Source organism: Gekko japonicus, unplaced genomic scaffold, assembly GCF_001447785.1.
Source record: "Gekko japonicus isolate JY-2015 unplaced genomic scaffold, Gekko_japonicus_V1.1 scaffold3403, whole genome shotgun sequence".
Lineage (NCBI taxonomy): Eukaryota > Metazoa > Chordata > Lepidosauria > Squamata > Gekkonidae > Gekko > Gekko japonicus.
In genome coordinates, this window is record NW_015176079.1 from 37,956 (window position 1) to 55,705 (window position 17,750).

General features: G+C 50.7%; 1 protein-coding gene and 2 non-coding genes across 3 annotated transcripts in view; 1 reads left to right on the forward strand and 2 right to left on the reverse strand.

Moving 5' to 3' along the window:
* The window catches only part of LOC107123473 (vasoactive intestinal polypeptide receptor-like), a gene marked incomplete at its 5' end in the record, with an annotated part of 92,234 nt that overhangs the window by 12,679 nt on the left and 61,805 nt on the right, over window positions 1-17,750 (forward strand). Inside the window, 3 exons of the mRNA XM_015426727.1 lie at window positions 5,498-5,601; window positions 10,678-10,775; window positions 11,917-12,049. Coding sequence (XP_015282213.1) covers window positions 5,498-5,601; window positions 10,678-10,775; window positions 11,917-12,049 — 335 coding nt within the window. The remainder of the gene's footprint in view (window positions 1-5,497; window positions 5,602-10,677; window positions 10,776-11,916; window positions 12,050-17,750) is intronic.
* Window positions 7,874-7,945, reverse strand: TRNAT-GGU. The gene has a single exon. It is a non-coding gene; the product is annotated as a tRNA-Thr (tRNA).
* TRNAA-GGC lies at window positions 8,690-8,761 on the reverse strand. Its single transcript has one exon. It is a non-coding gene; the product is annotated as a tRNA-Ala (tRNA).

Consider the following 17,750-nt stretch of genomic DNA (forward strand, 5'->3'; position numbering starts at 1 on the left):
TAATATTTTTCTAAATATATAAAATTATTTTTGATAGGTTATAATTCATCTGTGCACGGTATCTATTGTATATTGGTTTTCCTACTTACCGTGGGTCCTTGTTTGGGTTTTGTGATACCACACCAACGGCAGAAAGTGAAGAGGACCTCAAGAGCCTCTTGCTCAGAGTGAAAGAGGAGAGCGCAAAAGTGGGCTTGAAACTCAACATCAAAAAAACTAAGATCATGGCATCTGGCCCCATCACTCCTTGGCAAATAGAAGGGGAAGTCATGGAAGCAGTGACAGACTTCATGTTCCTGGGATCCAAGATCACTGCAGACGGTGACTGCAACCATGAAATTAAAAGACACCTGCTCCTTGGGAGGAAGGCGATGGCGAACCTAGACAGCATGATAAAAAGTAGAGACATCACCCTGCCAACCAAAGTCCGTATGGTCAAAGCAATAGTATTCCCAGCAGTACGTGTATGGCTGCGAGAGTTGGACTATGAGAAAGGCTGAGCGCCGAAGAATAGATGCTTTTGAACTATGGTGCTGGAGAAGACTCTTGAGAGTCCCCTGGACTACAAGGAGATCAAATCAGTCAATCCTAAAAGAAATCAACCCTGACTGTTCCCTGGAAGGCCAGATCCTGAAGCAGAATCTCAAATAATCTGGCCACCAAATGAGAAGGGAGCCCTCACTGGGGAAGACCCTGATGCTGGGAAAGACTGCATGTCAAAGAAGAAGAAGAAGAGAAGAGATTGGATTTATACCCCACCCTTCACTTGGAGTCTCAGAGCGGCTTACAAACTCCTTTTCCTTCCCCTCCCCACAACAGACACCCTGTGAGGTGGGTGGGGCTGAGAGAGCTCTTGACAGAAACTGCTCTTTTTCAAGGACAGCTGTGCCAGAGCTTGTGACTAACCCATGGTCACATCAGCAGGAGCAAGTGGAGGAGTGGGGAATCAAACCCAGTTCTCCCAGATTAGAGTCCGCGCACTTAACCACTACTCCAAACTGGCTCTTCAAAGAAGAAGGGGACGGCAAAGGACGAGATGGCTAGACAGTGTTATCGAGGCAACGAACATGAAGTTGAGCAAACTCCGGAGCATGACGGATGACAGGAGCGCCTGGCGTGATGTAGTCCACGGGGCCGCGAAGAGTCGGACTCGACTGTGCGGCTGAACAACAACGACAACTCCCATCTAAGTACTAACCAGGGCCGCCCTGCTTAGCTTCCAAGACTGGCCTAGCCTGGGCCATCCAGGCTTGGAGAGAAACCACACAAAAAGAGGGAATCCCATTTATGCAAGTATGTTGCTGAAATACTATATGCCTATGGCTTGAATCCAGCACAGAGTTCGAACAGGCACAAGGGCTTCTGAGAAGTACTGGGGCTGAAAAACCCCTGGAATCACACCAGTTATCTTGCTTTGAGTCCAACAGCTCCTTAGAGACCAGCAAGATTCCCGGGGTATGGGCTTTCATACTCCCTTCATCAGATGCAAGTCGGAATAGAGAGGCATGACTCCATTTCAACTTGTATCCGGCGAAGGGCGCTTTGACTCTCGAAAGCCCACACTCTGAAAATCTCGCTAGCCTGTAGGGTGTTACTGGACCCGAATCGATCTGTTCTACTGCAGACTAATGCTGCTTCCCTCTGAGCCAGTAAACTGTTAAGAGGCAGTCTTTGTCGAGTTAAGAAATAGTCTTGGAGCAAAGTCGAAGGGGGGGGGGGGTATGCCGTGTAATTGTGGTTGCAAACAGCATCAGAAACATAGAAACCATGGAGACCTTTTGGTCTAGTCTGATGTCCTAAGCATGAGAGCTATTTGAAAGCCAGTATGGTGTAGTGGTTAAGAGCACAGACTGTAATCTGGGAGATTCGGGTTTGATTCCCCACTTCTCCACATGCAGCTGCTGGTGTGACCTTGTGTCGGTCACAAGTTCTCTCAGAGCTGTTCTCACAAACAGTTCTCGAAAGGGCTCTCTCAGCCCTACCCACCTCACAGGCAGTGTTCCCGCTAAGCTGAGTCCATGTGAGATAGCTCACAGTTTTTTAGTCTCCGGGTCGCACATTTTTAGCCCAGGAAGTTTGGCTCCAGAGCAAACTAATTTATGCAGTAGCCAAATCGCTCGCTCACCACTTTAATGCCAGTAGCTCACAGAGTAGAATTTTTGCTCACAAGACTCCACGGTTTAGAGCATAGGTTCCCAAACTTCTTTGGCCTACTACCAAAAGACTTCTTTCTTTATGCTTCCACCACCCCGTTACTTGAATTCAGGGGTCATTTCGTAGAAAAAGAGGTGCAGGAGCTCATTAGCATAACTTATTTGCATATGCCACACCCCCTGACATCGCCGGAAGTGTGTTAGAAGGCAACACCCACCGCTCAGGCTCCACTGGACTGTTTTGGATTGCTAGCTATTGGGGGGGGACGTGCAGATCTATCCTCACAGAGGAGGGAGAGCTTGTACCTGAAGGCGGGCTGGGCAGGGGGGGCTCTGCAACTTACCTGGCTGCTTCTTGCTCCTCAGGGGCCCAACTGAGGGCTTCTGGGAGCAGGGGGCGGGGCTTGCTGTATGTGCCCACCCCCTGTGCTCCTTACTGCCAGAGCTCCGCTCCTGTGCGCTCCCGAAATGACCCCTGCTTGTATTCAACGCCCCCCAATTGCAGCCAAGGCTCCACCCACCCACCCACCTGGATCGTTCCAGCACCCCCAGGGGGCGGTATCACCCACTTTGGGAACCAGTGGTTTAGAGGGAGCGTTGCTCACAGGGTGTCTGTTGTGGGGAGGGGAAGGGAAAGGAGATTGTAAGCTGCTCTGAGACTCCTTCGGGTAGTGAAGGGCGGGGTATGAATCCAATCTCTTCTCCTCCTCTTCTTCTTGTTATTCTGTGGAGGAAGAAATGCTTTCTGCCTTTCTCATTCATCCAGGGTTTAGGCTGGAAAAGTTTCCAGGACGTAAAGGGTGATAACGATTATACTCCGGAGAAAAAAGAAAGGTAGACAGCGTTCTCCTTGAATGAGATGGGGAAGAAGGAGCGAGTGTGCGGGGTACATTTCAAATCAATCCTTCAAAAAACAGCCAGAAGCAGGTGGGAAGACCCCGAGGCGCTGATGAATGGAGGGACCGTCAACGTGGCGAGGGTTGGAAGCCAGTGAAAAGAAAGCACAATGCAGGGGTGAGCCTTAAGAAAGGAGAAAAAGTGTTCTCGCTAAGGTGCCTATTGACAGCGCAGCCCACACGGAAGCGCAAATGAAGCTTAGTGCATAAGGAGAACAAAACCCACCCACCCCGTGCGCGCAAGCCTGCAGGGGAAGCATCAGAACGGGGGGGGGGCAGGTTGTGACCTCTGCAAAGTTCAGCGGCAGTCTTGGAGTAAAGTCGAAGGGGCAGGGCACGCCGTGCCGTCCTGGCCGCAAACGTGGGGGGCGAGGGCCGTGCAGACAGCATCAGAAACAGAGGCTGATTCTGCACCCACCTGTTTCCTCACAGTTTTTCCCACAGCCGTGTCAGGAGGTTAATCTCACAAGAGCGTAAGAGGAGCCAATGTTGGATCAGGCCAAAGGCCCATCCAGTCCAACACTCTGTGTCACACAGTGGCCAAACATACCAGGGGCTATCAGGAGGTCCAGCAGTGGGGCCAGGACACTAGAATCCCTCCCACTGGTGTTCCCCCCCCCCAAGCACCAAGAATACAGAGCATCACTGGCCCCAGACCAGGAGTTCCTATCTATACCTTGTGGCTAATAGCCACTGATGGACCTCTGCTCCATGTGCTTATCCAGGGCTTTTTTTGTAGAAAAAGCCCAGCAGGAACTCATTAGCATAATAGGCCACACCCAACAGCAGAAGCTCAGTAGCCTATTAGGCCACACCCCTGACATCACAGCTCATTGGCATATCAGGCCACACCCCCATGTTGCCACACCCACCTTTTGCTTCTTATTCTGTTTACCTTGTTTGTTGTCCAAACCCAGGGCTTTTTTTGTAGCAGGAACCTCTTTGCATGTTAGGCCACACACCCCTAATGTAGCCAATTCTAATGAGTTCCAGGTTGAGTGCTGATCAGGGGTCATTTCGTAGAAAAAGAGGCACAGGAGCTCATTAGCATAACTCATTTGCATATGCCACACCCCCTGACAACACCCACCGCTCAGGCTCCACTGGACAGTTTTGGATTCCTAGCTATTGGGGGGGGGGGGCGTGCAGATCTGTCCTCGCAGAGGAGGGAGAGCTTGTACCTGAATAAAACTTGGTCTTCAAGGTGCCCCTGGACTGTTTTGGACCGGGGGGGCGGAGGGGGCTCTGCAACGTGCCTGGCTGCTTCTTGCGACGGAGAGCTCTTGGGAGCAGGGGGTGGGGCTTGTTGCATGTGCCCACCCCCTGGGCTTTTTACTGCTGGAGCTCTGCTCCTGTGCACTCCTGCAGGAAATGACCCCTGTGCACAGCTAATATCCATGGCCCAGTATACAAACTTGCAATAACTGCAAAGCATATCAGAAAGCAACACCTGGTCTCACACACACACACACACACACATAATTCTTTATGCATGTATTTCTGGATGTGTGTCATTGTAAACTAAAGAATACTGACCACTGAGGAAGGCCCGAAGGGGCCAAAACGCGTATGGTCTTTAGGTCAAAAGTTTTACCCATCTATTGGATATGTATAACAATCAGTTCTGAATGAAATATGTTCTTTGAGTCTTATATTCTGACTATTTCTTTTAACCTTTTTATGTTTTATTTATGTGTACACCCTAATAAACATTTGTATATTTTTATATTAATTTACTTGTAGCTTGACCCTCTTAGATCACACCCACTGGTGGACCTCCTGATGGCAACTGGTATTTTTAACCACAGTATGACACAGAGTGTTGGACTGGATGGGCCATTGGCCTGATCCAATATTGGCTTCTCTTATGTTCTTATAGATGGAATTCTCAATCTGGGGCAAGCGATGCTCTGTATTCTTGATGCTTGGGGTGGGCAACAGTGGGAGGGCTCCTAGTGTCCTGGCCCCACTGCTGGACCTCCTGATAGCCCCTGGTATGTTTGGCCACTGTGTGACACAGAGTGTTGGACTGGATGGGCCTTTGGCCTGATCCAACATTGGCTCCTCTTACGCTCTTGTGAGATTAACCTCCCAACACGGCTGTGGGAAAAACTGCGAGGAAACAGGTGGGTGCAGAATCAGCCTCTGTTTCTGATGCTGTCTGCACGGCCCTCGCCCCCCACGTTTGCGGCCAGGACGGCACGAGCGGCAGACTAGGACTCGGGGGGGGGCGCAAGTTCAAATTCATGCCTCTACCATGGAAGCTCGCTGGGTAACCTTGAGCCCATTACAAACTCTCAGCCTGGCCTACCTCGCAGGGTTGTTGTTGTGAAAAAAACGGAGGAAGGGAGAAAAATGTTCTCTGCCACGTTGAGTTCCACCAGGGGAGAAAATTGGGATATAAATAAATAGATGCACACTTCTGACCCTGTTCTTATTCCTCTCTAGGTAACATGAGTAGGAACTGCACAAGCGACGGCTGGTCTGACATGCAGCCCGCGACGTACTTTGCAGCTTGCGGATACGATCCCAATGCCACAGTCCTGCCCGAGGTCAGTAGAACATTTGAAGCCCCAGAATCAGTATCAGGTTTCTGTCAGATTCAGGTGGGGGACTGTGTTTGGTCTGAAGCAGCAGACGAAAGTGCAAGTCCAGCTGCACCCTTGAGACCAGCAAAGCTGAATTTTGGCGTAGTGGTTAAGTGCGTGGACTCTAATCTGGGAGAGCCAGGTTTGATCCCCCACTCCTTCACTTGCACCTGCTGGATGACCTTGGGCAAGCCGTAGTTCTGGCACAGCCGTTCTTGAAAAAGAGCCGTTTCTGCCAGAGCTCTCTCAGCCCCACCTACTTCACAGGGTGTCTGTGGTGGGGAGGGGAAGGGAAAGGTGTTTGTACTACTACTACTACTACTACTATAATCCATCATTCCAAATAAGAAATAACAGCGGCCAACTAGATATAATGCAGAGATCTGCCATTCGCTATTCATGCGTCTTCCTGTTCACAAATTTATTTATTTATTTACCCCGCCCTCCCGCTGAAGCGGCTCAGGGCGGCTTACAATAGTTAAAAACCAGTATACAATTAATAGAACATCGTCTAAAACAATACAATCGGTAAAATATCAACATACAGCTTATTAAATTTAAGATTTAAGATGTGGCGGCCATCTGTTATAAAGTACTAGTCGTTATGTGGAACGGTCAGTGTGGCAGTGTGGTCGGACTATTAAAACGCTTGCCGGAACAGCTCGGTCTTTACCGCCCTACGGAATTGTTGAAGATCCCGCAGAGCTCGAATTTCATTTGGGAGCTACCAGTGCAGCTAGGGAAAACGCCCTAGTTCTTGTTGATGTTAACTTCTGCATATGAAGCAGAAGTCGTGATAGTGTTATACAGCAGTTAGAGCAGGGGTCCCCAACCTTTTTAAGCCCACGGGTACCTTTGGAGTTCTGACACAAAGCAGTGGGCACAGCCAAAAAAAATGGATGACGCAGGAGGCAGAGCCAAACTCACAAAATGTCAGGGAGCAGGGTTATGCCTAACACTAACTGTAAGTCTTCAACATTTCAGGCAGAAGCCCTGTGTAATGGGATGCATTTTTAAAAAAAACAAACAGACTGTTTTGAAATATTTTTTTCACATACACACTTCAGTCACGTAGTGAAGGTCTTTGTGCCGTGCTGACAGCCGCTGCCGAAGCAACATTGCACAGGAGGAGGAGATTGGATTTATACCCCCCCCTTTCACTCGGAGTCTCTGAGCAGTTTTACAAACTCCTTTCCCTTCCCCTCCCCACAACAGACAGGGTAGGGGGGGGGCTGAGAGAGCTCTGAGAGAGGACTGTCCTTGCGAGAACAGCTCTGGGAGAACTTGTGACTGACCCAAGGTCATCCAGCAGCTGCAAGGTGAGGAGTGGGGAATCAAACCCGGTTCTCCCAGATTAGAGTCTGTGCTCTTAACCGCTATACCAAACAGCCAATCAGATCTCCTATGGCCAATCGGAAACCCTGCCAGGCAAAAGCCCCACCTAGCCTCATCCACTTTCTAAAAACAGTTGTTAAGAGCCCAGAAGGGTATCAGCGGCAACTATGGCACCCAGGAGCACCATGTTGGGGAACCCTGGGTTACAGCATCAGTGCGCATACCAAGTCATGGAGCGCACCAAGGTGAGGCAGGGAGGGGGGAAAATGTGGACACACACACCTCATTTACTTGCTCCATTTTTACCCTCTGGTGTTGCTGCTCTGAGCGGATTTTGATATCTGCCCATGCTGGAAATCTGTGTTGATAAGAGGAGGGGGGAGTTCTTGGCAAGACGTGGTTGGGTGGGGCAGCACTTCTGTCTTTCAGCATCATATGCCCATGAATACTCATGAAGCGGCTGTGGACTGAATCAGACCGTTGGTCCATCAAAGTCAGTGTCGTCTACTCAGACGGACAGCCGCTCTCCAGGGTCTCAGTCTAAGGTCTTTCCCATCACCCCCTAACTGAATCCTTTTAACTGGAGATGCCGGGGACTGAACCTGGGACCTTCTGCGTGCAAAGTAGGTGCTCTGAGCCACAGTCCCTGACATGAATCTGCCTTCTACTGAATCAGACCCTCAGTCCATCAAAGTCAGTATCGCCTACTCAGACGGGCAGCCGCTCTCCAGGGTCTCAGTCTAAGGTCTTTCCCATCACCTACCTCCTGATCCTTTTAACTGAAGATGCTGGGGATCGAACCTGGGACCTTCTGCACGCCAAGCAGATGCACTGCTCTTTACGGCTCTCCGGGGTCTCAGGCAGAGGTCTTTCACATCACTTCTTGCCTGATCCTTTTAACTGGAGATGCCGGGGATTGAACCTGGGACCTTCTGCATACCAGGCAGAGGCTCTACCACTGAGCCACGACCCCTCTTTACAGCTCTCCAGGGTCTCAGTCTAAGGTCTTTCCCATCACCCCCTAACTGAATCCTTTTAACTGGAGATGCCGGGGACTGAACCTGGGACCTTCTGCGTGCAAAGTAGGTGCTCTGAGCCACAGTCCCTGACATGAATCTGCCTTCTACTGAATCAGACCCTCAGTCCATCAAAGTCAGTATCGCCTACTCAGACGGGCAGCCGCTCTCCAGGGTCTCAGTCTAAGGTCTTTCCCATCGCCCCCTAACTGAATCCTTTTAACTGGAGATGCCGGGGACTGAACCTGGGACCTTCTGCGTGCAAAGTAGGTGCTCTGAGCCACAGTCCCTGACATGAATCTGCCTTCTACTGAATCAGACCCTCAGTCCATCAAAGTCAGTATCGCCTACTCAGACGGGCAGCCGCTCTCCAGGGTCTCAGTCTAAGGTCTTTCCCATCACCTACCTCCTGATCCTTTTAACTGGAGATGCTGGGGATTGAACCTGGGGCCTTCTGCATGCCAAGCAGAGGCTCTTCCACTGAGCCACGACCCCTCTTTACAGCTCTCCAGGGTCTCAGGCAGAGGTCTTTCCCATCACCTCCTGCCTGGTCCTTTTTAACTGGAGATGCCAGGGATTGAACCTGGGACCTTCTGCATGCCAGGCAGAGCCTCTACCACTGAGCCACAGCCCCTCTTTACAGCTCTCCAGGGTCTCAGGCAGAGGTCTTTCCCATCACTTCCTGCCTGGTCCTTTTTAACTGGAGATGCCAGGGATTGAACCTGGGACCTTCTGCATGCCAGGCAGAGGCTCTACCACTGAGCCACAGCCCCTCTTTACAGCTCTCCAGGGTCTCAGGCGGAGGTCTTTCCCATCACCTCCTGTCTGGTCCTTTTTAACTGGAGATGCCAGGGATTGAACCTGGGACCTTCTGCATGCCAGGCAGAGCCTCTACCACTGAGCCACAGCCCCTCTTTGGAGCTCTCCAGGGTCTCAGGCAGAGGTCTTTCCCATCACCTCCTGCCTGGTCCTTTTTAACTGGAGATGCCGGGGATCGAACCTGGGACCTTCTCCACACCAAGCAGATGCACTGCTCTTTACGGCTCTCCGGGGTCTCAGGCTGAGGTCTTTCACATCACTTCTTGTCCGATCCTTTTAACTGGAGATGCCGGGGATCGAACCTGGGACCTTCTGCACGCCAAGCAGATGTTCTCCCACCGAGCCGTGGCCTCTCCCTCACATCTATGAGGCTGACTCAGCATGCCTCCCCTACACCTGAGGAGTCCAAGCAGAGCATTCTTTGATGCTCTTAACCAAAGCCTCTTAACAGAACCCTTCCAACACAAGATCCGCCGTCAGATCTCCGGAGTGTTAGCACGAGTGCGCTTTACTGATAAAGGAATATACAGTTTGAAAATTGCAGCAACACGAAGTGAGCGTTTTCATGCGGCAGCTGACCTCCCGTCCGGGGATTTGCTGCTCATTTCATTTGAAATGAATTAAATGTTTACTCAGAGTTCCCTGGCAATAGGCAAGCCGTAGATGTATTAAAGAGACGGCTGCGTGAACTGCGGCTGGTTTCGTTCTCAGTGGCCACCACTGAATTTTATGCCACAAAGTCTCTCCGTCTGGCAATGAGCAGCTCCTAGTCCGATAGTCTAACCACTACACCTAGGGATGCCAGCCTCCAGGTGGGGCCTGGAGACCCCCTGGAATTACAGCTAATCTCCAGACTACAGAGAAGAAGTGCCAGCCTCCAGGTGGGGCCTGGAGACCCCCTGGAATTACAGCTCATCTCCAGACTACAGAGAAGAAGGAAAAGGAGAAGAAGAAGAGGAAGAAGAGGAAGAAGAAGTCGTCATTTTTATACCTCACTTTCTCCAAAGAGTTGCAAAGCAATTTAGAATTGCCTTTCCCTTCCTCTCCCCACAAAAGGCACCTTGGGTGGCAGGTGGGGCTGAGAGAGTCCTGAGAGAACTGGGCCTGGCCCAAGGTCACCCGGCAGACCTCATGTGTCTCAGAGTGGCTTACCATCTCCTTCCCTTCCTCTCCCCACCACAAGCACCTTGTGAGGCAGGTTGGGCTGGAAGAGTCGTGAGAGAACTGGGACTGGCCCAAGGTCACCCAGCAGGCCTCATGTGTCTCAAAGTGGCTTCCAATCGCCTTCCCTTCCTCTCCCCACCACAAGCACCTTGTGAGGCAGGTTGGGCTGGAAGAGTCGTGAGAGAACTGGGACTGGCCCAAGGTCACCCAGCAGGCCTCATGTGGAGGTGGAGTGGGGAATTAACGTTGGTTCTCCCAGATTAGACTCCACCGCTCATAACCACTACACCATGCAGGCAAGAAGAAGTGGGGCCGGGCCGAGAGTGAGGAACCCACAAGACGTTCCAGGGCAGGGATTGGGTTGCCAGTTCTAGTTTGGGAAATAACCGGGAGATTTTGCAAATGGAGCCTGGGGAAGACAGAGTTTGGGGAAGACAGGGACCTCAGTAGGGGAAAATGTCACAGAGTCCTGTTTGGCGTAGTGGTTAGGAGCACAGACTCTAATCTGGGAGAACCGGGTTTGATTCCCCACTCCTCCACGTGCAGCTGCTGGTGTGACTTTGGGCCAGTCACGAGTCCTTTCAGAGCTGTTATCTCAAGGGCAGTCCTGGATCGTGGGAGGAAGTGGGCTGTTGGGGGAAGGAAATCAACATACATATATATAAGCGCTCTGATGAATCGGCTGGTCTCTTTGTCTCTTTTGCAGACCGTCTTCTACGGCTTTGTGAAGACTGGCTACACCATTGGACACAGTTTGTCTCTCGTAGCCCTAACCATGGCCATGATCGTTCTCTGCATTTTCAGGTAACGGGGAAACGGGTTGAGAAAGAAGGAAATGCAAATTAATGGAGCGAGGGGAGAAAGGGGGTTGGTCCATAGCTCTGGGCACGCCTTGTAGAAGTTGTCATGCCTAGAGCCAGAGTGTCTTTGTGGACAGAGTCAAAAATGTTCACACACATTGAATAAGGCACGTCCAGTGCTCTTTGCAACTGGATTTGACTGTGTTGAATGATAACATCCATTTGCAAATGATCAGTAAAGTGCATTGAAAGTGCATTATTCAGTGTGCCTGAAAGCCCCCCGTTAGACATAGAGAGGGTTGCCCGCCCCCTGCTGGAGGCAACAGGTCCCCCAGGCCTCACCCCACACCAGTGTTCCCTCTAAGCTGAGTTAGTGTGAGCTAGCTCACAGTTTTTTAGCCTCCAACTCTGTACAGGATTAAACCCACTCAGCCCAGTCCAGGGGTGAGAGGGAACCCTATATTTCAGCACCTGAAACAAAATCCACGAGACAGTCTCTACTCTCTCTAGAATTCACAACAGTTTGCCACCAGAATCTCTTCCAAGGGGTCCCCACCCAGCCTAAGAGCAGAGATTCAATCTCTCAGCTGGCATCTGGGACTTAACACATCAGCAATTCTAACTCAAAGGTGCACACAAGTACTGTCACAGTGGTAGCTCTGTGGTCAGCGCTTAGACACGAGATTTAGCCCTGGAATTCAGTTACCGCATCAGAGACAATTACAAATATGAATGATCTTTATTCAGTGCAAAGCATAACAAGAGACTAATAGAGGATACAAAAATAATAACAACCTATGGCTATTTGCCCTTACTGCACATTAATAATAACCATAGTTACCGAGTTAAGTATAGCATCAAGTAGTCCAAGATTGTCCAGTGCGTAACAGTACAGGTTGGCACCAAGGGACTTTGAAGAGAAATCCCATCTTGTGCAGGTATATAGTCCAGGATAGTGATGCTGTGTGTTCTTGGGGGAGGGCTTCTGGAGTTCTAGCCCCACTGGTGGACCTCCTGGTGGCACCTGGGTTTTGGCCACTGTGTGGCAGAGAGTGTTGACCGGATGGGCCACTGGCCTGATCCAGTGTGGCTTCTCTTCTGTTCTTATGTTCTGACTCGTTTCAAATGCCATCTTCCTCCTCCAGGAAACTGCACTGCACCCGCAACTACATCCACATGCACCTTTTCATGTCCTTCATCATGAGAGCCATCGCCGTCTTTGTTAAGGACGTCATTCTCTTTGAGAGCGAGGAGTCGGACCACTGCTACGTGAACACGGTCAGTCACACCTACTCATCAGGGGCACTTATGGTGTTTTGGTCCCATGAGCTCTGTTTTTTCTCCTCGTGGCCTAAACTTACAGAGGCCTTCAAAAAGCTGCTGAGTCCAGATCAATCTTCACTGCTCCTCCTAGGAGTGGATGTCCCCGGAGAGAACTCAGGGCCGCTGTCTCATCTACTTCGACCCCGAGTTCCCACTCTTGTTGGAGTAACAGCAGTCCCTGTGGACAGTAGTTTTTTTAAAAAATTGATGTTAGTTAAATAAATCCCCGCAAGAAAAAAAAAACTAACACGGCAGGAGAAGGTCACCTTTGGTGTAGTGGTTAAGTGCGCGGACTCTAATCTGGGAGAACTGGGTTTGATTCCCCACTCCTCCACTTGCACCTGCTGGTGTGACCTTGGGTCAGTCACAAGCTCTGGCACAGCTGTCCTTGAAAAAGAGCAGTTTGTGTCAGAGCTCTCTCAGCCCCACGCACCTCACAGGGTGTCTGTTGTGGGGAGGGGAAGGGAGAGGAGTTTGTAAGCCGCTCTGAGACACCTTTGGGTAGTGAAGGGCGGGGTATAAATCCAATCTCTTCTTCTTCTTCTTCTTCTTCTTTCTTCACGTTTTTGAGGGAGTCTGCACGTTAAATGAGCAGAACTTTTCGGTAGCTTTGTGGGCCTTGGGGAAATCGAAAGGTGAACCAATTACCAGTCGGTTCTTCGTGGAGAATAGGGGGATTCTAACACAGTGTGGAGGGCTCAGTGACAAAATGGCTGCCACAGAAGGCAGAGACACACACAGAGAGGAGGCCCAAGTGCAGGGGAGAAGAGGGGTAATTATTTTTTAAAAATTCACTGGGAAGGAGGAGAGAGGGAGGATAAAACCACCTCTATGCTGGTAGCTCCCACGGGAACAACATTTTCTTAATCTGCACTGCCAGCAGTGTTCCCTCTAAGCTGAGTGAGTGTGAGCCAGCTCACAGTTTTTTAGCCTCCGGCTCACACATTTTTGTCTCAGCTCAGGAAGGATGGCTCCAGAGCAAACTAATTTATGCAGTAGCCAAATCACTTGCTCACAACTTTAATGCCTGTAGCTCAAAAAGTAGAATTTTTGCTCCCAAGACTCCACAGCTTAGAGGGAACGTTGGACAAGACACCAGACTCGATGGACCACAGGTCTGATCCAAGAGAGCCCTTCTTGTGTTCTTATCAGAGGAGGGCCTCAGCCTCTCTGCCCTGTTGTTAGACCTCTAGAGGAACCGGTTGGCCACTGTATGATACAAGTGTTCCCTCTAAGCTGAGTTAGTGTGAGCCAGCTCACAGTTTTTTAGCCTCCGGCTCACACATTTTTGTCTCAGCTCAGGAAGGATGGCTCCAGAGCAAACTAATTTATACAGCAGCCAAATCGCTCGCTCACAGCTTTAATGCCAGGAGCTCACCAAGTAGAATTCTTGCTCACAGGACTCCACAGCTTAGAGGGAGCATTGACTGCCAGTCAGGTCTTCAGGGGCCAATCAGAAGCCCCGCTGGGCCAAAGCCCACACGGTGCCACCCACTTTTCGAGGTGAGCGGCTGAGGCGACGGGCGTCCAATGAAATTTCAGACTCCCCTGCTGAAGCTGAAGCTGAAGCTGAAGCGGCCATCTCTCGTGGCCTAGGTTAAGAAGCTCGAGAGAGCGATGGTGCCAGCTGGAAACCTCTGTATGAGGATAAATACTGTGCTCTGTTTTGATTTTTTTTTAAATTGTCTCCATTGTCTATATCTATATTTTATATGTCTGAAATGGTTGATGTGTTTCTGATATTGTGTTGTGATCTGCCCTGAGCCCGCTTGCGGGGAGGGCAGAATATAAATTTGAATAATAAATAAATAATAAAATAAATAAATAATGCTTGCTGGAAAGGTGTTCGCAGGCACTGTGGTGCCTGTGGGCACCGCCTTGGGGGACCCTAGTGTCGAATATGATACCATTTGACTTTTGGGAGGAACTTCCAGTTCTTCATGCCTGGTCGTTTTGTGAGTCGGCTTAGTTTTGAAGTGTCCCCCCCCCCCATTCCCTGGACTGTCTTTCAGCTATGTTTTCATTAAGAAAGCACATTTTGGCCTGACTGTACTGTTTTTATCTACTTCTTTGATGTCGTTGACCTTTCGAGTCGCTTCAGCAATAGTTCCGGTTCTGACGAGCGTGCATTTCGATGCAAACACCTGCCACTTTAGATACCAAAGGGAAACCAAAGAAGGACGGGAACCAGCGTACAAGAATGGGTAAAAGGTAAAGGTTCCCTTGCTCAAAAGCCAGTCGAGTGCGACCCTAGGGTTGCGGTGCTCATCTCCATTTCAAAGCCGAAGAGCCAGCGCTGTCCGAAGACGTTTCCGTGGTCATGTGGCCGGCATGACTAAACACCGAGGCGCACGGAATGCTGTTCCCTTCCCTATTTATCTACTTGCAATTCCTTGCTTTCGAACTGCTAGGTTGGCAGGAGCTGGAACTAGAGATGGGCGCTCACTCCATCATGCGGCACCCGGGTCTCGAATTGCTGAACTACTGACCTTCCACAGCCTGCAGTTCAGCATCTTAACCACTTGAGACACCGCAGCTCCTACAAGAATGGGTACAAAACACAAAAAAACGGCTGGCTGAAATCACTAAAGGTGAACAAACAAAAAATGTATGAAAACAATATTTTCATACCGAGTTCGAAAACACAATAACCATATAACTAGAATAAAGCCAAGGTGTTCTTACAAGAAACAACAGTCGTGCAGAAAAAGTAAAGTCTCAGAAATTTCAATGTGTCTCATTCCTGTTGTATTGTAATTCCATAGTCCAACTTGACGTGCATTCATCATCATCTGTACTCAGGGGTCATTTCGTAGAAAAAGAGGTGCAGGAGCTCATTAGCATAACTCATTAGCATAACATCTGCATATGCCACACCCTTTGGCATCACTGGAAGTGTGTCAGAAGGCAACACCCACCGCTCAGGCTCCACTGGACTCTTTTGGATTGCTAGCTATGGGGGGACAGGGAAGTGCAGATCTGCCCTCATAGAGGAGGGAGATCTTGTACCTGAATAAACCTTGGCCTTAAAGGTGCCACTGGACTGTTTTGGATTGCTATCTGGGAGGGAGCTCTGCAACTTACCTGGTTGCTTCTTGCTCCTTGTGGCCTGGGGCTGCTGGGAGCAGGGGGCGGGGCTTCTTGCATGTGCCCGCCCCCTGGGCTCTTTACTGCCGAAGCGCCGCTCCTGTGCACTCCTGCAGGAAATGACCCCTGTCTGCACTACCGTTGCTTCTTGTAAGAACACCTTGCCTTTATCTAGTTATACGGTTATTGCGTTTTCAAACTCGGTATTAAAATATTATTTTTATACATTTTTTGTTCACCTTTAGTGATTTCAGCCAGCTTTTTTGTGTGTGTGTGCTTTAAATACCAATGCAGCTTATTTCTACCGAATTAGAACAGTATACCGTTTCCATTGAGTGCCTTGTTTGCTAACTGAATAGCCACCAGTTTGAGTGCTTTGTCAATATCTGTTGATTGCTTGCCCTGTTGAGAGCGTTTTTGTAAGAATAGAGCCATAATGTCAACAGCTAGTAGACCATTTGAAAACCCTGGTATTCCACGGACTTCCCCGTGCTAAAGTCTCTTGTTACTCAGCTGGGATACAAGCTTCTCAAAACAAGGCGTTTGAAAGGACAGGAGCTGTGATGTGAACCGGAGGTCAAAAGCAATGTCTGAGCAGTCATGAATAATTGCCCAGAACATTACGCCGCTAATATCTGCCGGCATTATCTGATGTAAATGCCAAGAAGTCAGTACGTGGCGGCAAGCTTTACTCTGACTTCTCCACCCAGGCAGGTCATAGCGGAAGGGGAATGTGCTGAAAGCGTTAGAGGCGTATCGCAGAGCCAGAGAAAGCCGGTCCTTCGAGACCAACCTGGGGGCAAATCTGGCGATGGATTCAGCTCTTGCGGAACGTCGAATGTCCCCAGGAACTCTGTCCCAGGAGCCCAAGGGCTGGTGGGGTTGTTTACTCGCTGTCCCCTCAGATAACTTCTGGGAGAAACTTTGTGGGAATATGCAGCAGTCGTATCCTGTGTCCTCAAACCAGCCATGGTGTAGGTCACCAACCTGCAAAGTGGTATGGATGCTGAAAGATGAAGAAGAGTTGATTCTTACACCCTGTTTTTTCTTACCCTAAGGAATCTCGAAGTAGCTTACAATCACCATCCCTTCCTCTCTCAAGGGGCACCTTGTGAGGCAGGTGGGGCTGAAAGAGTCCTGAGAGAACCATGACTGGTCCGAGGTCACCCCGCAGGCCTCATGTGTCTCAACGAGCGGGACTGAGAGAGTTCTGAGAGAACCGTGACTGGTCCAAGGTCACCCAGCAGGCCTCGTGTCGCAACAGGCGGGACTGAGAGAGTTCTGAGAGAACCGTGACTGGTCCAAGGTCACCCAGCAGGCCTCGTGTCGCAACAGGCGGGACTGAGAGAGTTCTGAGAGAACCGTGACTGGTCCAAGGTCACCCAGCAGGCCTCGTGTCGCAACAGGCGGGACTGAGAGAGTTCTGAGAGAACCGTGACTGGTCCAAGGTCACCCAGCAGGCCTCGTGTCGCAACAGGCGGGACTGAGAGAGTTCTGAGAGAACCGTGACTGGTCCAAGGTCACCCAGCAGGCCTCGTGTCGCAACAGGCGGGACTGAGAGAGTTCTGAGAGAACCGTGACTGGTCCAAGGTCACCCAGCAGGCCTCGTGTCGCAACAGGCGGGACTGAGAGAGTTCTGAGAGAACCGTGACTGGTCCAAGGTCACCCAGCAGGCCTCGTGTCGCAACAGGCGGGACTGAGAGAGTTCTGAGAGAACCGTGACTGGTCCAAGGTCACCCAGCAGGCCTCGTGTCGCAACAGGCGGGACTGAGAGAGTTCTGAGAGAACCGTGACTGGTCCAAGGTCACCCAGCAGGCCTCGTGTCGCAACAGGCGGGACTGAGAGAGTTCTGAGAGAACCGTGACTGGTCCAAGGTCACCCAGCAGGCCTCGTGTCGCAACAGGCGGGACTGAGAGAGTTCTGAGAGAACCGTGACTGGTCCAAGGTCACCCAGCAGGCCTCGTGTCGCAACAGGCGGGACTGAGAGAGTTCTGAGAGAACCGTGACTGGTCCAAGGTCACCCAGCAGGCCTCGTGTCGCAACAGGCGGGACTGAGAGAGTTCTGAGAGAACCGTGACTGGTCCAAGGTCACCCAGCAGGCCTCGTGTCGCAACAGGCGGGACTGAGAGAGCTCTGAGAGAACCGTGACTGGCCCAAGGTCACCCAGCAGACCTCACGTGTCCTAAAAAGCCACATTCTCTTCTTCTCCCCCCAACAAGCATCCGGTGAGGTAGGTGGGGCTGAGAGGGCTCTCAGAGAACTGTGACTGGCCCAAGGTCACCCAGCAGGCTTCATGTGGAAGAGTGGAGAATCAAACCCGGTTCTCCAGATTAGAGTCTGCCGCTCTTAACCACGACACCAAACATTGAGATGCCTTGGCAGGGAACTCCAGGAGGTGGGGGGAAGGGTGCGGCCTCAGGATTGGTGTTAGCAAGGGCCATGAAATTGCGCCCAATTTATGGCAACCCCATCGGGTTTTCCAGGCAAGAGATGAACCGAGGTGGTTTTCCATGGCCTGCCTGTGCGTAGCAACCCTGGACTTCCTACGTGGTCTCCCATCCAAGTTCTA